Consider the following 22,903-nt stretch of genomic DNA (forward strand, 5'->3'; position numbering starts at 1 on the left):
ACCGAGGAAAACTGGATTATGGCATATTTTTATTCCTTTGAGCTGTCTCTTCCAGCAAAAATATTATTTGTTAAGGGAAGGGAAATAAATTAGTAATTGTTTAAATGAATACAGTTGATTAGTTATTTTTGAACTTACCTTGGGGTAGGGGCGTCTCACTTAAACTATTAGGATTAGGTGGGTGGGGACGTGAATTTAAAATGTACTGTTCACCTTATGCACTTCAGGAAGCCACCATATCAACATAATCGCCCGAAGCCTACACTACCTATCCCTGTATTATACCCTAAAATAGTGTAAGTTAAAACATATATACACAACGTGCATATTGAGACTCAAAGCACCAGAGCGGGGACTAAGATCCTTTCGCTCTCAAGTCAAAAGGTCGAAAGACCAAAGTTTTTTTTTCTTAACTACCACTGGTTGTGAATTGCCATTCCCCACATTCTCAGATGACATAAACCAGGGGTTCCCAACCTTTTTTGTGCCAGGGACCAGCATATTCATAAAAAATAATTCCAGGGACCAGTAGTCAATTTGAATGCCTCAATTTTAAGATGCATCATTTAATTTGTTTTTGACACACGCCTCGCAGCTTTGATGTCAAGCTGAAATGCAACAAAAGTGTAAATGCAACAAAAACAACAACACATTTTAAGTTAATAACAGTGGGATCAAGCCACAAGGGACTGAGATCGCAAAACCGATTTACACTCCGGAGGAGAAGGTGGCGCTAATGCGCAGACAAGCTGGACGACACCCGCCGGAAAACAACAAGAAGAAGAAGACGAAGAAGAACGGCAGTGTAGCATAGCTCGAAATCTACAACACAAACAATCAAACTAAGAAAAAACGGAGAAATAGATCACGTTTTCACTTCATTTATGTAAGTATGCTGCAGAACATTTAATCTCTTACAACATGAATGTATATAACGTTATGCTATCTTGTGTCTCCTGCGTCTTTCCCTCTTTCTCCCTCTCTCTGTTACCCCTTTTCCACCGAAAAAGAACTGGTTCGGAACTGGTGCTGGTTCAAATTTGGTTCGGAGTTGGTTCAACTTGCGAACCCGCTCAGAACCCGTTTGTTTTTCCACTGACTAGAGCGCCCAGGGAACGACGTCGTTACGTCACTATACACATCGCTAGAAACGCGTCGCTTGCAAGTACATGATTGCTTTGGGATTATATCTAACTCGTGTACCAAGACAACTTTAAAAACAATTGAAATATGTAAGTCTTTTAATCTTTTCGTTTGATATGCAATCTTTTCTGATAAGTTATGTACCCTTTTTTCTTTCCATTTATTTGTTCTATATCGTGACAGTTTTCTTATTTGCTTATGTTTTAAATAAAAAAAATAAATAAATAAAAACGCTTGCGTGTTTCTGCAGTTTCTCCTGGCTTTGCGATGGTCAGAAAAGATGTTTAGAACACATCTAAACCCGCCCCAGCCCCTGACGTAAACATGACGTGGTAAAAGAACGGTTCTAGTCCAGCAAAGAGTTGGTGCCGCTTTGGAACCAGTTTTCCCAGCCGCGAACCGGTTCTTTGGCTGTCGAAACACAAAGAACTGGTTTTTTTGATTTGATTTGATTTATTATGGATTGGACAGACAACCATAATCCAAAGGATAACATGATAAAGTGTAAACACTTATTTCCAACATGGTCCTTGGTGTTAAAAAAAAAGACATACAAACATGTAACTATTATAAGACAAAAATAAAACATTGAGCACAAATCATCCAAAGTAAAAACATTCTAAAACATAAGACACAAGAATAATCAGTCAACTCTAATTAAGAAGATTGGCTACTCTAATCCATAAATAAGCCTTAACTTGATATCTAAAAGCCCCTCTAGTATTTACAGTTTTGAGTGAAAGCGGTAAATCATTCCACAATTTTATTCCTGTGTAAAAAAAAGAACTTTTGGCTGCAGAATTAACACTGGGCACTTTACAAGACCGTACACTGGCCCTAGTGTTATGATTATGCGCAGGCACCGGCTCCGAACCAGCTCTCAAAATGCTTTGGTGGAAAAGGGGCTTGTGTGTGTCAGACTTAGATCTGGGCATGATGCCGGGGGTCCAGCACACAGTCACATTACTGGAGTAGAGGTGTGTGTGTGTGTGTGTGTGTTAGACTCGGGGGTCCAACACACAGTGTGAACACATCACTGGAGTAGACTCAGATCTTTCTGCGTGTGTGTGTGTCATACTCAGACCGGGGCATGATGTCGGGGGCTCCAGCGGTGCGCGTGAGCATCGAGTCGTCCTGCGAGCGGCAGGTGCAGGAGGTGTCACTGGATGGCCTGGAGACCTACGCCCCCCCGCTCTCCATGTCCCAGAACCTGGCCAAGCTGGCGCAGCGGATCGACTTCGGCCAGAGCTCGGACGAGGACGAGGACGGGCTGGAGCGGGACAGCCAGCAGTGGAGCAAACCGGAGGCCGAAGAGGACGAGGGTATGTGTGTGTCGGGCGGCTCGCGATTACATGCAAATCCATTCTCAGGGCACAGATCTGCATGGGCGTCAGTTTGGTTTGAAATGTGCTGGGGACAGAGACTTATTCATTCTTTATTCTCTTTCGATTAACGTTAGGTCATGTTTTGAAAGACGATGTCCTGTAGCTTCCTGATGTACATAAATAAAAATGAGCACAAAGATGTGACGTCCGTCAGATAGCAAACTGACATTGAATCAACATGGAAACATGATATCGAAACAACTTTGATCTGACATTGTTTTGCTCATCGAATTAACGTTGAACCAACGTCAGACGCGTCATTCTTTCAAAACAAACGGAAAATCAACTTGAAATCAACGCGTTGTTTCAACGTTACGAAAGCAAACCAATTTTCGATTTTCATTTAGCTTTGAAGAATGCCGCGTCTGACGTTGGTTCAACGTTAATTCGATGAGCAAAATCAACGTTGTTTCAATGTCATGAGAGACGTCGTTTCCACGTTGATTCAATGTCAGTTTGCTAATGTCCGACCAAAAATGTGTTGGTACTGCTTTAGTTGGGATGATCAATCACCGACTCCTGAGCCATAGATGAGCATACATTAAGATTTATTAATACGTTCATAGTAGCGTGCTGCCACTACAGGCACCGTGCTAATTGTCTCTCTCCATCTGCTGCACATGCCAACATATATTAGACAAGGTTGCCAAACATATACACATTCTAGACTGGGTTGCCACTACTGCATAAAACCAACCACTATCATTACAGGTATTTTGGGTGTAATTGGTCGCACAATGGGATCTAATATGTTGTGAGTATAGTGAGTATATAGAGTATATACGCCGTTTACTGCACATGTACAGTGATGGTCCAGAGGTAGAATTTTTGCCTAGCGTGTCGGGACTCGGGAGGTTCGAGGTTCTAATCCGCACTCGAATAGTTTTTTTTCCCATTATCAAAACCAATAATGTGTATCAGTGGTTGAATTGGTATAATGTTTATCACTGGTTGTATATGTTTTGATGAGGAAAAAAATATATACGAGAGCGGATTAGAACCCATGAGAAAAAGGGACGCGTTTATGTGCATTTTGATTTGTGATTTCACCGGAACGAATCTCCGCAACGGATTGAAGCGCTTTCAAAACAAATGCCCTTTATGCTGACTACAGTCATTACACACAGTCTTCTGGAATAAAGCAAAGCAGAACATTTTATTTTCATTTTGATAAATACATTACAAACTTTTTAAAAAAATATATTTTTATATTTACTTTTATATACACTCTCTCCCTCTCATTCTATCCCTCTCTCTCTCTCTCTCTCTCTCTCCAGGTATGGTGAAGTTCCAGCCGTCGCTGTGGCCGTGGGACTCGGTGCGTAATAACCTGCGCAGCGCTCTCACTGAGATGTGTGTGCTGCACGACGTGCTCAGTGTGCTCAAGGAAAAGAAGTACATGGCGCTCGACCCCGTGTCCCATGATCCCTCAGCGGGAAAGGTCAGTTTATTCTGTGGTTCTATCTTGAGGCCCTGTGTCCACCAAAGCCTTTTTCCACTCGGCTGGGGTAATTTTTCCAATAGTTTTCAATGGAGTTTCCAATAGTTCACATCTGTAGGGTTGTGAAGTTCGGCTGTCTCTGTAATGCGCTGTCGTGTCCTCGTGTGCAGACGCCGCAGGTGTTCCAGCTGCTCAGCAAGAAGAAGTCTCTGGCCACGGCTGCGCAGCTGCTGCTGAGAGGAGCGGAGAAGCTCACCAAGTCTGTGGTGGAGAACCAGGAGCAGCGGCGGCAGCGCGACTTCAACTCCGAGCTCCTGCGCCTGCGCTCGCAGTGGAAACTGCGCAAAGTCGGAGACAAGATCCTGGGGGATCTCAGTTACCGCAGTGCCGGTAATGCAGTGATTTATCAGTTAGTGCTGAAACATTATATCACACAGCATTATACCGGTTTCACGGTATACAATGGTATTTTTCCGTTTATTTTTTTTCAAGCATGACCGGGTGTTGACCACATTTTCTACTGATTGAGAGAGGAGATACTGCAGCTGCAGATGGACTTAGAATGCTTCATGAGTGTTATTTATTGAAGTCTCATGTACTGTCATGAGTGAATATTGTAGAGAAATCCAGCAGGAGGCGCTGTAGGAGCGGCCGATGTAACGGTTTCCATGGCAACGGCTGAACACAAAGCAGCTCAGCAGGAAAGATTCAAATGAATTAACATATCGTAACTTCTCCAAAGACAGTCAATTCTCTTCAAAGATACATTCATATAAAAACATCTGGGCCGCATTTTGATCACTCAGTTGATCACTCCTTCATCTAATCACTCAAAATATGAGTGTGTAAAATATGTTGATTTAAATGTATGGATTACAGCCTATCATGTTCAGTTTATTCAAATAAGTAAATATAATCTGCGATATTTGTCATACAAGTGCTGAAGTGTTTAAAGGGATTGTTAACCCAAAAATTATCCCGTAATGGACACCCTCAAGCCATCCTAGAGGCAGGTGTAAATGACTTTCAGACAAACACAGTCAGAGGTATATTAAAAATATCCTGGCTCTTCCAAGTGTTATAATGGCAGTGAGTAGAGCCTGATGTCTGGGCCGGACCTCCACTCGCATACGGCACCGATTATAGTTCATAAAGCTTTAAATATGAATATTTTTCTTACACAAACACATGGCTTCGCTTCAGAGAGTCTTTTTTTAACCCTCTGAAGTCATGTGGATTACTCTTATGATGGATGGATGCACTTTTTTGGGACTTCTCAGGGACCATTAACTCCCATTATAAAGCTTCAATATCCAGGACATTTTTTAACATGCCTCTGATTGTGTTCGTCTGAAAGCAGAAACTCGTATACTCCTGGGATGGGTTGAGGGTGAGGAAATCATGGGCTAATACATATTTTGGTGAACTACCCCTTAAATATGTGTCGTTGGCGTTTCAGGCTCTCTGTTCCCGCATCACGGCACGTTTGAGGTCCTCAAGAACACAGACCTGGACCTGGATAAGAAAATTCCAGATGATTATTGCCCGCTCAACGTGCAGATCCCCAGCGAACTGGAGGGATCCGCCTACATTAAGGTCAAATTCAAGAATAGCAGTGATGAAACTCGCCTGACATCAGATGTTGTTTTCCCCAAGATAAAGTGTATGTGTGTCTTTGCGCAGGTGTCCATTCAGAAACAGTCTCCTGATATCGGAGACCTCGGCACCGTCAATCTCTTCAGAAGACAAGCTAAATCTAAACCGGGTAAGCTCAGCTGCTGATAAATGATCCGCTCAAACTAGTCTCGCATGTGGTGCTAGATATGGGGAGTAATTATAACTGAATAAATATGGGTAATTTTGCCTGAAAATGAAACACTTTCATTGTTCTGTAGGGATTTCTGTGAGATATTTTATAGAATGGATGTCACCAAATAGATTTGGTCACAATTGACTTCCATTTTAATAAACAATTACATTAGTAAAGATGGCAAAATGTTCATTTTTGGATGAACTGTCCCTGTAGGTTTCCATGGCCGCGCTAGTCGGTTTAATAGCATCTCTGATTTAAATGTATATTTCTAAAATTCAGCTTGAACTTATTAATCATGGAGGTTTTGAATGGCACAGCAAATGCATGTTTGATGTTCGCCTCCACCGGACGCAGACGCTCAGGTGTGTAAATGGTGGGTGCATGTCTGATCTGATCATGTTCTCCTCTCTCAGGCTCTCAGATGTGGCATTTAAAGCTGGAAGCTGCTCAGAATGTGCTGCTGTGTAAGGAGATTTTTGCCCAGCTCTCACGTGAAGCCGTTCAGATCAAATCACAGATTCCTCACATTGTCGTCAAGAACCAAATCATCTCGCAACCCTTTCCTGGTATGTACATTTACAGTTAATCATTTAGCACACGCTTTCATCCACAGCTGCTTACAAATGAGCAAGAGCAACATAAGCAACAATCTCATCCTTTAGCATCATATAGAACGCTATATGACAAAACGGCGCTATAGTACGCACATGGCACCCGTTATCGTTAATATAACACGCTGTTATGGTTAGGTTTAGGTGTGGGGTGGGGTAGGGTAGTCTCATATTACGCTGAAGGATTTATGACGACTTGGGTTCGCGTGAATATTACGCGCTCGTGTCCCCCGCCTGGAACAGCCTTTCCTCGGCTAGGCATCCTATGTTTGCCGCTGACGCGGACGTCTCTGTCTGTAGTGGTTAAACATGAGATATATTTCGTCTTGTATAAACCTAACAGGCGATCTTTGGTCTCGTGAATCTATAATTCGTTCCCTGGCCAATAGTTTTGGCAGAAGGCTACGTGAAGTTTCATATCTTTGAGCGCTGAATTTGTATATTTCACTGAATTGTTTCTTGATGTTATTTAAGCTTTACTGTATATCTTTTGTACCTTTTACTTATACTTCTTTATAATGGCTATTATTGATAAAACTGAAATTCAACAAAAAGAGATGGTGTTGTCATTTTTTTTATTTTATTACAACAAGATCATCTGTAATGTTGTTTATTGCAACATTTGTACCAATGCGATATGCAATACATTACATTAGGCTACATATTGCCTGGAATATGTTTAATGTTTTTAAATTTAAACGAAAAGAGGCAGGGTTGTTTTATATTTAGTTTTGTTATAAATATATAACGTTACATAGGCTACATGCAGAATATAATCAATAGGCTATGCGTTGCCTGAACCACATTTGTGTGCTTTAGAATGTTTAAAATGTAATGAAATGAAATCGAAAAGAAGCAGAGTGGTGTTTTATTACACATTTAGTTTTATTGTTGCCTAAAATGAACACACAGAGATAACCGGAGTCGCAGAGCCAGAGCGAGCTGAGTGCCGCGTTCAAGAACGCGCTGTTCAAGAACTCGCGTCCTCGGGATCATTCTCCTGAGTCGGACTTTGCGTTGGCTTCTTGGAAATGCCTAATGCCAGCGCTTGTTTCTAGTGACAAACATGCCTAGAAGCAAGAACAAGATCTGCTGTCTATCATCCATTGTTGCTTTCTTTGCGCGAAAATGACGTCGATCGCTTCTTTCCAGCATACCACGCCTATCAAGTATGGGTACTGTTGGCGGTGGAAACGCAAGCCTGATCATGGTGTACCCGACCCGACCCGACCCGTACTGTACTGTACCGTACCCCTCAGTGGAAACGAGCCATAAGAGAGTAATTCAGTTACTAACTAGGGATCGACCGATATGGATTTTTTAGTGCCGATACCGATACCGATTTTTTTCCCATCAGCCTTAGCCGATGACCGATACGGGCTGCCGATTTTCTTGAGCCGATATTTGGAGCCGATACATTTTGCTCCCTCAATTTACATCTTAAAAATAACATGATGTTAACAAATGTTACAGGTCTCAATTTAATAAAAGTAACATTTAACTAACTTCAAAAATTAATATTTAACAAATAGTAAAAACATGTGAGGTAGAACAAGAACAAGTAGATAAACAATTTAAAAAATATGAAAAACATGAAGTAGAACAAAAAAAGTTCAGTGCTGAAAATGAATATTTAAGCATAAATTAAATAATTACACTATTGCACAGAGTAGCAACCAGCATAATAAAGTGCACAGTGCACACTGTACTTCATTTTAAAAGAAACGAACTATGTACTGCATGGTTTCAATTTTCCTACATAAAATAAAATGAGCATGTCTAGTCTCTAATATTACTGCGATTGCGAGGGAGACAAACTCCACACGCCCCAAACCTCAGCCAGGTGAGCGCTGAATAAATCTCCCACAAAAAGCACAGAATAACGTTGGCATTCCTTAATCCTATGACCAGAGTTCGTTACCGTATGTATAGGGCTGTCAAAATTGCTCAAATGGCGTTTGCATATTCCCTCTAAAAAACATATTCAAACATCCCGTTGCGCGTTTTGTTGTTGACGCGCATTACATCAATAACAGGACACATTAATAAAAAGAGACATAACTACTAGTATTAGATGGTTTATTTGAGTTTAAACATATTTGACAACGTATTAAAAAGCAAGTAAATCAACTAATGGCCAAGACCGCAGAGCTCACTCTGTCTCGCCCTGGACTCGCTCAGGCACTCTCTCTCTCTCTCTCTCTCTCTCGCCCTCACGGTCTCTGCGCGTCGGTTAAATGAACAGCAAACAAATGTTGAGTGCTAAACAAGAGTTTTGTGCAAGCAATTTAAGGTTGCGAGTCGCGACTCTTGTCCCAAATATAGCAGGCTTCAGTTCATTCAGTGATTGAAGTTTCACAGTATAGAACCGACAGTGAGCGCTCCGAGCGAGCTGTGCAGCTGTGGTAACGTTATTAGTCTGCAACCGCGGGCGTGTTTTTCCACATTCAAATATTAATTTTCACCTTCAAAATTAATAGATATTCGAATGTAGAATATTCATAGACGGTCCTAATGAATACTGAACGGATAACCTAACGTTACACCTCAACTATTTGCAGCTTCTTAATACAATGGCAAGCAGTTAAGTTTTATAGACGAGGCATTCGCGTTTTCCATTTGGACCCACAAACTTGCTTAGTTGCAAGCACATAACAGTTATAAGGCGACGTGTTTCCATTTTCAAAGTGTTTGCCAATATTTCAGGAGTCAAACATTTAAAAGATCCTTTGAAAGTTTAAGTTACCATTCTCGTGAAGAGCAGGTTGCACTCTGTCTGCTAGCTAGTGGAGGAGGGCGGGGCACGTGAACTGCAGCATCTCCAGCAGCACGGAGCTGCCCGTGGCCGCCTGTCTATAAATAACGGCGGGAAAAAAAAAAAACTATCGGCGAACGCGCAGCGGTGTATCGGCCGATTCCGATACACGTAAAAACCTCAAATATCGGCCCGATATATCGGCCGGCCGATATATCGGTCGATCACTATTACTAACTGTAGTAACTGTACAAAGTAGTGAGTAACCATAACTAATTACTTTTTTAAAGTAACATTCCCAACACTGCTAGTAATTAACTTAAATCATGAAACTTATTCAATTGAACAGCAATTTATTAATAGTTTAACAAAAAACATGAGTTCCCGCATTTTTTATGTTTTTAACATTTTTTTATATTTTTAATGAAACCTGAGAATTTTCTGTCCCTCCATCGCCAGCAACGTCACAGCGTCGGCCAATAATAATGAGCCTACGTCCTGATGTAATTAACCCTTTAAGGTGTACATTATACTGTACAAGAGTAATATATTTCTATTTAGGGATGCACCGAAATGAAAATTCTTGGCCGAAACCGAAAACCGAAAAAGAGGAAACCAAGGCCGAAAACCGAAACACCGAAAGAAATTATGCCAATTATTAGTATCATTGCATTTATAGCTATGACTGTGTACAAACTTTACTAAAATCAAGGCATTGCAATTGCATAAATTAATATGACATTTTCAAAGAATAAATCAATTGCAAATTATGCAAATATTTATTTAGCACAATGCACAGTATAAAATAAAATTCAAACTAAAATGTTTAACTTGACCCCACTCATGTGTACACTAAATAATAATTTACTGGCCTGCAGAAAGGTTTTAAAATGAAATGTTCTCTCAAAAACAAAGCCAACCGCAAAATTCTCATCACATTAGCACTCAGTTTGCACGTCTAAATTAGTTACATTTTAAAAAATTTAGCATACAATAGCATAAAAAGCCTTTTTAAATGAACAATGGTCCATGTTTAATACAAATGTACATAAAAACTTAATGAAACATGTTTAGTGAATGTAGAAAATATTTAGCATTAATTTAGTCCTATACATACATGTTCCCATATACATATTTTTTTTGTAATGTCACAAGTAATAATCTCAGGGTTTACTGAGTTTTACATGATTATTTTTGTATTGGTGGTGGAATACTAAAAAATAATACTCGCCTGCGTCCGCAGCGCGAGTCTCCACAGACAGCGCGCGCACCGCTCTTGACCCGGTCGCAACCGTAGTCGTCGTCATGGCGGCACGCATTGTTTAGAGCAGATATAGGTGGATAAACAAGGTTTCCGTCTCATCGCGGGTTCAGATACACTGAAATGCGTCCGCACCGCAGACGTGTTGCTTCCGACAAGCACGTGCAGGTCGCGGTTTCTGTTTGCGTCATCACAACATTTCGGCCGTATTGTTTCGGTGAAAAAAGTCTTTCGGCCGAAAACCGAAAATGCACTTTTGGGCCATTTTCGGACGAAAATTTTCGGCGGCCGAATATTCGGTGCATCCCTATTTCTATTACAGTTTCTTTGTTAAACCTAACTTTTAGTTTGACGATTTACCGTGTAGAACTTCTTCTGTCATGTGATGATAGTTTCTCTCAAATGAAATGTTGTGAGAATATTAAACCGCAGACGGCCTAATGAATGGCGCAGACGTGCGGTTCCGTTTACACATTCATTGCATCACGCGCTGTCACCATGAAGCCGGCATAAACTCGTGTTTCCTTGATGCCTCGCCACAGCCAATCACCAGCACTGGATTTGGGCACATCATACATGCTTGTTGTTTTACTGACTTTGACCAGATTAACCCAAGTATCGAAATTTGGTACCGAACAACAAGATTTTTTTTTTATACTCAATGTTATATTAGAATGTGTTCACACCACCCCTATTCTAGAAAAACAAGAGATCTAAAAGAATGGCAAACGTCTATCATTATTATTTTCATTTGTAATAACACTGTGTGTGTTTGTGTTCAGGTCTGCAGCTGTCCATCTCTCTCTGCCACTCCACTGGAGAAAAGAAAAACCAAAGATCTTCACCGGACAAGAGCAAACCAGACGACCACCTGTATGTGTTAGAGCACAACCTCCACCAGCTCATACGAGAGGTACACGCTCACACACACACTCTCACACACCAGAGACAGCTGTTTTGGACATCACAGAGTCTGAGGTGTGTGTTCCTCTAGTTCCACAAGCAGACGCTGAGTTCGGTGGTGATGCCGCACCCGGCCAGTGCCCCGTTCAGCCACAAGCGCCTCCGGATGGCGGGACCCATGGCGTACGACAAGGCCGAGATCAGCGCTCTGCAGCAGAGCGAAGGACTCCTGGAGAAGATCATCAAACAGGCCAAACACATCTTCCTGAGGAGCAGGTGCGACACAAACACACACTCACACCCTTCACAGAAAGTGACTTCACCTCTTTTCCTCACTACGGTTAATCTAGAAGTCAGATATGAATGCAGTGTAATCACTAAAACTGCCATCGGTTACGTCATGCAAGGCTACATATGAACTTAAAAATTGGGTCCGAGAAAAAGTAGGGCTGTAGTCAACCAAAGAAATCCTTACGCGATGTTTCAATTTTCATTTTTTAAACAATTGTCATAGAGCATTTATAAAACAACAATGAAAAAAAACGTCAATAATACATACAACTAAAATAATAATACAATTCTTTGAAAATTAAGTGATTTTTTTTCTTTAACTGCTAAGTGAGGAGCTCTGTCCTAGGTCTATAGTAACAGTCACAATCGCGCACCTAACCACACCGCACTCGCTACAAAAATATAACTGCTATCTGCCACATAATGAAAAATCCTAACAAAAGCTCTCGTTTATACAGGATTTATATTCTTCTTTACTTTCAAAGCTATGGGTTAACTTTTGTCCAGCCGATCTAGGCGTTTTAAAACACACACAAAAAACCAAATAGCCTAAAAAGAATCCTAATAATAATAGGCTGTATTGTAGGACCACATATAGGTTTATTTTCGTTTTTATAAATATTATTTAGGCTATTTTCAAATGTGTCAAGTGTACAAATAAAAACAAAAACATAAGACATAAGAAAACACAATCTATTGAATCAGCATAATAAATCCGTTAAAGGGCCTGCTCACATATTGCGTCTTTTGTGCGCTCAAGTTCGTTATTTCAAATGTAGGTGCGCGGTGTTTTTTTTTTTTTTTTTTTCAAGTGCATCCTCACCGCATTGAGATAAAAACATCACGACTTTTCAGAATCCCATAAGCGCACCGCGCCCAGCGTTTTCTGTGCGATTTTAGGCACTAAATGTGAATGCCGCCTAAAGGCTACTTAATATCTCGCTTACCGCTTTTAGGTGATCGGCCATATTGGTCGTTGAGCTATGGTAAGTTAGTTTTAGGCCGCATAGCTTACACTCCACAGTCTTGTCATCTTTTTTTTTTTTTTTTTGTAAAATGTTGCCAGACAAAAGATTTAGATTTCTTGGTCATTTTCTTGACTAAAACCAAAACAAGTAGCGTTCTAACTGAATGAATACAACAAAACAACCTATATCCCTTGAGCACGAAGCAGCAGCGCAGCCAGCCGCAGGTGCGAACCGAGTGTGCGCTAAACTGTGGCGCTGTTACAAAATAGCCTAAATTAAAGCATTTAAGGTTGGGGATAAAACATAAGCTAATTATATTTAGAATACAGTAATATATAACTGCTTATAAAAGAAGAAATATCGAGGAGCAAATCAATGAAAATTTCTTTCTATTGGTAAAAAATAAATAAAATAAAAATATGCAACTTGTCGACCAATAAGAATGTCAGTCGACCAAGACGGCATCGACCGATTAGTCGACTAAATGGCTAAAGTTGACAGCCCTACTGCAAAGAGAAGTATGGATGTGTGAAGATGACTAATGATGTCGGGATATTTTCTGGGATTTTGGCTATAATGATGATTACAATATTGAGCTGGTTCGTGGACGGCCGACTCTCTCAGCTTTTCATGTCCTTCAGATTCTGTTCCGAATAAATACATTATAATGGAATGCATTTTTCTATGCATCATCTTTGTCAAATTCTTACATTTAATTAATACATTCTTTTTATTGGACATATATTCAATGTATTGGATTGAGACACATAATCAATCATTATCGATACATTTTTGCATTGCAAAGATGGATTTTCCATGTGACTTTTAGCTTGTTTTCCTAGTGAGTGTCATTCTCGATAATGTCTGCTCACGCTTCATTAAATGAACAGTTAAAATCAGACACCCCTAGGGAACAGCATACATTTAGTCTGAAAAACATAACAAAAATGCTGTGCATCCAAAATCGTGTTTTTTTTTTTGTTGTTGTTGTTGTGGGATTTAATTTAAATGTGCATGACTTCACATAAATTAATTTGTCACAAGTCAAATGATTATTTTCATAACTTTCACTGATCATCAATTGTGTAAATTATAATATGTGGATCAAAGGTTTTGACCAGTGAAAAGTATCTTTTTGTCGTTGTGTTTTCCAGGACGGCTCGAACCATCGACAGTTTGGCCAGTCGTATAGAGGACCCTCAGATCCAGGCTCACTGGTCCAACATCAACGATGTGTATGAATCCAGCGTCAAAGTGCTCATCACCTCTCAAGGATACGAGCAGATCTGCAAGTATGACTAGATTACACTGATTTAAAAACACATTGACATGACAGTTTCGGAGAATGCAGGCCTCATTCAGTAAAAACAACCATGTCACAGGCTGATTTACACCTCATGACTCTAGCCTTTGCCCTGATTTTCAGGAGTTTCCACCAGTTTGAGTTGACACATTTCACCCCCTTTCCACCAGAACCGGTTCAAACTGGAGTCTGACGCGAACCGGCCGCGTGTTTCACAGACTTAGGAACGATGGTCCCTTGGCCTTTGGGATTAAAATATCCCCACATCATCACACACCGTCCACCACACCTAGAGATTGGCATGGTTTTACTTCAGTTAGCCTAATAGCTGGTTTGATTTGCATTGAAAGATGATCTTATGGAAAGTACCCCATGCCAATCTCTAGGTGTGGTGGAAGGTGTGTGATGATGTGGGGATATGTTAATTCCAAAGGCCAAGGGAACTTTATCAGGATGCATATTATCCTGGATCCATGAAATAACTGGCTTTTAAAAATAAAAATCTGCCTGACTCTATGGGAATTCAACATAGGGGTGTACGGACTTATGCACCCTGTATTTTAAGGAAAATTATTTATTTATTTATGATACATTATTCATTCACAAAGAAAATTGGTGTCCTTAAAGTCCTAATTTTTCTAATTAAGGCATTAAGAGCAATATCCAAAAGATGATTTTTGTATTCCTCTTTTTAGGCAACTTTAAACATGGGTGCCAAAACTTATTCACACCACTGTAGTAATTGTTACATTAATCTAACTACACCGTTGAAGATGTCATTTGTTGTTAATAATTCATAATCATAACTATTTTAGAGTAACTTACTGTTATAATATCAGAGGTGAAACTGGAAGAATGTTATTCATCCTAAAGTAGGCTTCTATTACTTTGATAAATTTTTACTTAAGTAAAAGTAAAAATACCAGTCAAAAAAGTAAAAAGTAGTTAATTTAAAACATGAGTAAAAGTTGCTGAGTAACTTGTTTAACAGTGGAGGTGGGAGAGTTTCACAGTATGAGAACCGTCTCAGAAAATATCACGCTTTATGGTATTAAACAATTATTAAATATATAAACTGCATTATTAAATGACGGTTATTATTGTCATCAGTAAAAATGACGGTTAAATAAATTAAACATTTGTTCAATAAAACATAATCAACTAACTTCAGTAATTGATTAGGAATAAGATTAACATCTTATGTTTTATCATTAATAACTTATTAAACTATGTTTGAAAAATAATTGAGTTCTATTAATTTTTTTTATGATTTAATAGAAATATATTATCAAAAACGGTGGTAATCAAATAAAAGTTTAGCAAACGTTTTAATCATTTTATTTTTTGGCAAAGTGCTGCAAAACTGATTTAGTCAATTAAACCGTGGACAAACAATATATATTCCTTAAAGAATGTGTAAATACATTTTAGTATTATTGTTGGTGTTTAAACAGCACTTCCTCTTTAAAAAAGGGGAGGAGACCGCAAGTAACTCTGGGTTTACTGAAGAAAACCTGCTCCCGACCAGGTTAGGTTCACAGAGTAGGTTACCATGGTAACTGACTCTGAGTATAAGTTACCTCTCTTTCAGAAACGGGCTTGACTTACTCTGCTTTCTCGGGTTTGATATACCCCCCTTTCTTGAACGGAAAACCCAGAGTTTCCCTCATTTCAGGGTTAACATACTCAGAGTTTTCACTTAACCTCCTTTCTGAAACAGACCCCTGGAATTTTTATTTGATCTTTCTGAAGTCATTCAACTCATGATGTTTAGACGGAAAAAAAAATTTTAATACCTTGATTATAATCGCTCATTACGTATACATTGAAGCAGCAGTTTATTCAGTACCGATGTGTGAGTGGTATTAAACCGGTAAAGACGGAGCACTGTCGCTCGTGTGAACGGCACAAAGGTCAGTCTGGTCATTTCACGTTCATTCATCGGCTTTAATGTGTGGACGGTGCTTATGATTGCACCTGGTTGGAGGATATTAAACATGTTTGATATTTGAGCAACAGGAACAGTCATCATAAAACCATGGTCCATATAAATCACACATGAAATTATTCATGCATAAATAGCATTTTCTGTACAGTTTTAGAGATAATTGACACAATTTTGTTCTGCTCCTGTTTCACAGACTCTACTCTCGGGTGATCTAATCGTGCGTCTGATCCGTTGAGTTGACACCCAGTGCAATTGGCTGTGTGTGATGTGTGTGTGATCTGGTGGTGTGTGCAGGTCGATCCAGCTGCAGCTGAACATCGGAGTGGAGCAGATCCGAGTGGTGCACCGGGACGGCCGCGTCATCACGCTCTCACACCAGGAGCAGGAGCTGCAGGACTTCCTGCTGTCACAGGTCACGCTCGCACTCGCGTTTGAGGATGCAGGAGCTCTTCGTGTGGTGCTAATCTTCTGTGTGTGTGTGTGCAGATGTCGCAGCATCAGGTTCATGCGGTGCAGCAGCTGGCTAAAGTCATGGGCTGGCACGTGTTGAGCTTCAGTAATCACGTGGGCCTCGGCCCCATCGAGAGCATCGGGAACGCCTCCGCCATCACGGTCGCATCTCCCAACGGAGAATACTCCATCTCAGGTGCACAAACACACACATCTACACATGCAGTGCTACACACCAGCATTTCCCTCTAGCACTTTGAGCGCTGTTGAACAGATTCTTAACCCTCAGGTGCTCTTCGTTTCGGAGTCACACTTGTTATCTTCCCGGTCAAAAGTGACCGGACACCTAAAAATGAAACTTTCTCCATCCCAGTAAAACCAATGCAATTTATTTTTGTTCTATAATATTTATTCTTTTTAATTTAGTATTTTGAGACAATTTAAATGAATTTATTAATATTTATGGTTTATTTTTGCCATAGAAAAATATATATTATTTTCTATATATATATTATTTTCTTCAAAAAAATATTAATGCAGTATTTTAGTTTAATATAGAGTCTAGGCCTTCAGAAAAAAAATATTTTTTGAAGAAAATTAGCACCATCTGGTTACAGTATAGAGAAAAAGCGTAGAATCATGGTGTAACCACTAGATGGCATGTACAGCTCTCTATGGAGAGGCATGTGAATTTCCCAGCTGTTTATGAACACATTTTTGTTGTTGTTGTTGTTGGTGGATTTGTATATATAGTTGAAACAATCTCAAAAACTATTTCTTATTAAAAAAATGACAATAAACAAATATTCACAATTTGTTTTCTTTTTTTTTTACAATTTCCCATTCATTTCCTATGGGGTCATTTTTGACCAAAGACCACAAGTGTGACTATTTTTTTTAAGACCACTTAGCATGCTCAGATCATGACCTCAATTTTTTTGTGTGTTCACATACATAATGCCATATAAGTCACCAAGTTTCGTAACATCGCGATGAAGCTGTGATTTTTAAAAATTCAAAACATACTTTTTGTAATCAAAATTTATTGGTGTGTATGTGTATAAAAGTGTGTTTGTATGTGTGTGTGTGTTGGTGGGTGTGTCTGTTTTGCACTCTAGATGTTGTAGAGTGTCACCCCTTTCTTGCGGTCTACTTTTTTTTTTAGAATTGTGGCCGATTCGTAGATTGTACATAAAAAAATTCAGAGAATTTTTTTTTTTGTATCAATTTCCCATTCATTTCCTATGGGTTGTCATTTTTGACAGAAGAGCAAAAGTGTGACTCATTTTTTTATGACCACTTAAATTGCTCGAATCATGACCTCAATTTTTTTGTGTGTTCACATACCCAATGCCATAAAAGTCACCAAGTTTCGTAATTTTCTGAAGAAGCTGTGATTTTTAAATATTCAAAACAGATTTCTTTAATCACAATTTATTGGTGTTTTTGTGTATAAAAGTGTGTGTATGTGTGTGCGTAGGGGTGGGTATGTCTGTTTTGCACTCTTGATGTTTTACAGTGTCACCCCTTCAATGCTGAGCACTTTTTTTCTGCATCGTGGCCGATTTGTAGATTGTACACACAAAAATTCTCAAAGTTTTTGTGTTTTTGTCAATTTCCCATTCATTTCCTATGGTCGGTCATTTTTGACCGAAGAGCACAAGTGTGACTATTTTTTTTACGACCACTTAGCCTGCTCGGATCATGACCTCAATTTTTTTTTGTGTTCACATACCCAATGCCATAAAAGTCACCAAGTTTCGTAACATTCGGATGAAGCTGTGATTTAAAAAATTTCAAAACAGAACATTTTTCGGTCAGAAATGACCGAAGAGCACCTGAGGGTTAAACACCTCTGATTGGCCATTGCATTCATGCGCTCAACATATATGTCTGTGATTGGCCATTGTGTTCACACTCACACTCTCTGGAATAATAATAAAGGTTACTGCTCCTTTAAAAAAAATTGATCACCAGTTGAATCTCACAATTGCGGGTTTATAGCTCACAATTCAAGAGTTTATTTATCGCAACTGTGAGATTAATACCTTGTGTTAAGATGTGTTTTGGTGGATCGGATCACAAGTAGACAAGGGAGACACATTCCCTTCACACCTGGTGTTTTAATCCGTCTCTTTTGTCCACTTTCAGCCACTTCTGTCCTGATTTCTTTTGAGGAAGAGTAAATCTATGGGTTTTTCAGATCTTTCGATCTAATGAATAAATTGAGCTTATGCAGTTTGTTTATGAACGCCCCCGAAGACTTCATCAGCTTCAGTGTCTGCTCTGACAGCCACAAGACCAGCCAAGTGTTAAGGGGGTCGCACATCGGATGAAAAGCACAGCGCCGCGCCATGTCTTTACAATTCAAACTCATTATTCTCTATGAGTGTACACACACCGGCGGCGCCCAGCTATGGCACAGGACCTTGTTCAAATCCCTGCTGTGCCACAGAGTCCCATTTGCATAGTTTTATATTAAATTTACATTTATATGTCTCAAATCCTCGTTAATGTACATGGCTTCACCCTGTGCTGTTTTCATTCGGGTTAGCTAAACGCTAGCTTTAATATACTAGAATATTAGAATAATAATATACTTTTAATAGAATTTTGGCAGATTTACAATGCTAATAATAACCATGGAAATGTGTCATTACAGTCTGTAAATATCTCTTAACAACACAATCCAATCACCAAAATTTTCTATTAAAAAAGTATCTGGTAAGAATATATTCTATATTAACAATGCATTAAATCACATTCCACAATAAATAAAACAAATTAAGTGATGTCTCAACTCAAGTGAATTACAAGTCATTGGACAGGCGTCCAATCACAACTGACTTCCGGAAAAGGGGAGTCCCGCCCCTCGACTGTCAAAAATAACATTTGTTCGAGCGAGAAAAAGCAGCAGGCGAGAGCAGATCAAGCGTGAGGGCGTGTGGAATGATCATGCGCGCCTTTATATCTCGCAATTTTGAGAAAAAAGTCAGAATTGTGAGATTAAAAAGTCGCAATTACCTTTTTTGCCAGCAGCCATATCACCCTGTAGCCCAAGACTGGTTGCCCACTGAAGCTAAGCAGGGCTGAGCCTGGTTAATACCTGGATGGGAGACCTTCTGAGAAAGCCAGGTTGCTGCTGGAAGAGGTGTTAGTGAGGCCAGCAGTGGTCTGTGTGGGTCCTAATGCCCCAGTATAGTAATGGGGATGCTATACTGTCAAAAGAGCACCGTCCTTCGGATGAGACGTTAAACCGAGGTCCTGACTCTCTGTGGTCATTAAAAATCGAAAGAGTAGGGGTGTAACCCCGGCATCCTGGCCAAATTTGCCCAGTGGCCTCTGTCCATCATGGCCTCCTAATCATCCCCATATATACCAATTGGCTTCATCACTGTCTCCTCTTCACCAGTAAGCTGGTGTGTGGTGGGTGTTCTGGCGCAATATGGCTGCCGTCGCATCATCCAGGTGGATGCTGCACATTGGTGGTGGTTGAGGAGATTCCCCCCTCTATGTGAAGCGCTTTGAGTGTCCAGAAAGGCGCTATATAAATGTGATGAATTATTATTATTATTATTTATTTTTTTTTCATTCTGTGGTGGAAACAAGCTTCCATAAACATGAGCTATTATTCAATGAACATAAAAAATAAATAATAAATAAAGTTAAAACCTACACATCGTAACGCTCTTCTACCAGGAGTTGATTCAAAATTGAGCTCGTGCGAATAGAATGTGCGCGTCCGGTGTGCGATACGTGGAGTTGTCCCAGACGTGGCACGGCGCTGCGCTTCTCGTCCAGTGTGCAACCCCATTGAGAAATCAGGAATCCTGAGCTTGGTACTTTTTTCACCCTAAAGCAGGGCTCAACATAAAAAAAAATCCCCACTGGCCCCCGGGGCCAGTAGATCAGAGTTTTGCTGGCCCCTTCTATATTTTGACTGGCCCTGAAAGAAATACAAGGAAAAGCACTTTTCCATTAAACTGTATTATTGTATACATTAGGATTAATCAAAACAGTGAAGGAAGGTCAGGAATTAAGAGAGAGACCCTGGAGACATGCAAAAATAACCTACTTTCAGCGTCCAGTAGATTATTTGTCAATACCTGCTCTCTCCTCATCTCGATCACTCTCTCTCTTTTTCCCTCAGTCTCTTCATCTTACTTATTAAAGCTAAAGTTATTCATTCAAGAGCAGTGAGTGATTTTCTTTTTGCCTTTAGTTGTTTGATTCGCAGTAATGTCGCAATCGTCCGCATATTAGACTACTTCCCCTTTAAGAACGAGTGCAGATGTAAGTCTACTACTGATGCACCATATTTTCTCCCAACTATTTCCATAACTGCGTCCATTTTAGACATAAACTGTTTAAATGAATCTCCAAGCCAGTCATTTTGACACATTTTTGTGTACATTTGATCGTTTAGACGCGCACATGAAGCCCAAAGTATATACTTATCTCGCTGCGGTCTGTTTTGGAGCGCGCGCCGCATCGGGAACAGCATCTCTTGCGCTTTTTGTGCTTTTAATAGCTCTTTTTATTATTAAACGCGCCCCGCAATTTAGCAACCTAAGTGACTGCATTTTACAAAAATCACCGATCGTGCTGATTCTGTATTAAAGTTTGAGTTAAGGAGAAATGACAGCGTGCTACTGTAGCCTGCTGCTGTGATGGTAAGGACGTTGCGCTAGACAGAATGCAGTTTTTAATGGTTTTACCTCAAATATATTTTATAATCTAGGGAAGCTGAAATCTAAAATAAAATCATATTATTATATCACAGATCTAAAGTGTAACCATAACTTGAATGTTTAGTTCTGTCCTCTGTCAGGTGTTGTGCGCGCTGTGGCACCGCGTGAGATCGATCTCTCTCTCTCTCTCTCTCTCTCTCTTCCTCTTCTGGACTGCGCGCATAGCAAAATGCATCACAGACAAATGGTTTAATTTTATTATATATAGGCCTAGACATGGCTGGCGACTCAGCGAGATGGTTAATTTTTTTTATAGCAATAATAAAAGATAGCCTACATGTATTTCTCCAGCGACAGCAATAGCAATAACGTCCGAGCTTATCGATACAGCGGTCTTTCAAAATTCAGTCCCGTTTAATACCGAGTACCCATCCATCCTTACCAGGTGTACTGTGTTTTCCATGACTCTAGGAATGTCCAGCCTCGTAGTTCTTTGGCATTTTAACATTGACACTCTTCGCGCCACACTGTGTATGACGTTTGCTGTTTGTTTTGCTGATTGCCAGTTACTGGCCCGCGCGGGCAAGTGACTGGCCAATCAACTAGCCCGACATACTCTTTTACTGGCCCCGGGCCATTGCTTATGTCGAGCCCTGCCTAAAGCCAAAGTTGGTTCTCGAGCCGACAGTTAAACCCCGTCTGCCTAGTGCGCTTCCCATAATGTTCACTCATTATTTCAGTAGGCGGAGAGAAGCCGCTCTTTTGTGGCTGTTTGAACACATGAGTATTTACTCTACGACATCGGTCCGGTCGATCGTGTTTTCTGCTAGATCTGGAAGTGGTGAAAGTGGACTAACTCAAAACTACACCTGTATTTATTGTCGTCCACTTGTGATCCGATCGACTAAAAACCATCTCAATATCAGGTGTAAACAGGGCAGGAGTTAAAGTTTAACTCTCTGATATCCCTTGAGTCTGAGCTCATGTGTCCTGTCGGTCTGTCTGCAGTGCGCAACGGTCCCGAGAGCGGCTGTAAGGTGCTGGTTCAGTTCCCGCGCAGTCAGGCCAAAGAGCTGCCCAAGAGTGACGTGGTGCAGGACGCCAAGTGGACCCACCTGAGGGGTCCGTACAAGGAGGTGCACTGGGGCCGCATGGAGGGGAGAAACTTCGTCTACAAAATGGAGCTGCTAATGGCCGCACTGACGCCGTGTCCCTGAAGCCCAGCGCTCGCTGCCGCCGCTTCTCACACTCCTCTCCCCGATCGCTCACCCTGTGAGATCTCATCTGTAAATGACTCCTGAAGTGCTCTTGAGCTTCAAGAATGGAGTTGACAAGACGTTTTTCTAAGAAAAGGCCAACGATGGCCAAAACACATGAAATAAAACGAAATAAAACATTTGTTCTTAAAGCTACGCATTTTTCTTATGCTGTTATTACCTATTTGTACAAGCAGAGTGATTCTTCTGTACACAGGAAAATATAGATCACATTAGACAAATAAAAGATCAAGCAAAACTCCACATTTAATGAGTGTAACCAGTGCAGGAAATCATCATTATGCAAAGATGTTTATTTTAAAGCGGTCAGGCCTGGTTTGGCCCAAAATCTGGATGTTGTTAAATGGTAATCATCACATTGTGCCACATTCAAATCTATTTGACATTTACGCACTACAACTTATAACGGAGTAAATCTGTCAGGATTGGTACCTGACACACAGATGGCAATTTGCACTTGCAATGTTAAATAATTGTTAAAAACATATATACACACTACCGGTCAAAAGTTTTAGATCAGTACGATTTTTTTTTATGTTTTTGAATGAAGTCTCTTCTGCTCACCAAGGCTGTTTTTATTTGATGAAAAAAAAAAAAAGACAAACATTAATATTGTGAAATATTATGACAATTTAAAATAACTGTTTTCTATTTTAATATATT

The 22,903-nt window shown here is 40.1% G+C and overlaps 1 protein-coding gene across 1 annotated transcript; it reads left to right on the plus strand.

Annotated features, from left to right (window-relative positions):
* Positions 1-719: 719 nt before the first annotated feature.
* Positions 720-22,375, plus strand: med17 (mediator complex subunit 17). Its single transcript, XM_039655405.2, has 13 exons — positions 720-886; positions 2,226-2,465; positions 3,806-3,969; positions 4,140-4,359; positions 5,429-5,565; positions 5,653-5,734; positions 6,196-6,348; positions 11,192-11,322; positions 11,404-11,588; positions 13,726-13,863; positions 16,117-16,234; positions 16,309-16,468; positions 21,972-22,375. The coding sequence occupies exons 2-13, from the start codon at positions 2,234-2,236 to the stop codon at positions 22,178-22,180; spliced, it is 1,929 nt and encodes a 642-aa protein (XP_039511339.2). The 5' UTR covers positions 720-886; positions 2,226-2,233; the 3' UTR covers positions 22,181-22,375.
* The last annotated feature ends 528 nt before the right edge of the window (positions 22,376-22,903 follow it).

This window comes from Pimephales promelas, chromosome 16, assembly GCF_988280905.1.
Source record: "Pimephales promelas chromosome 16, fPimPro1.hap1.1, whole genome shotgun sequence".
NCBI lineage: Eukaryota > Metazoa > Chordata > Actinopteri > Cypriniformes > Leuciscidae > Pimephales > Pimephales promelas.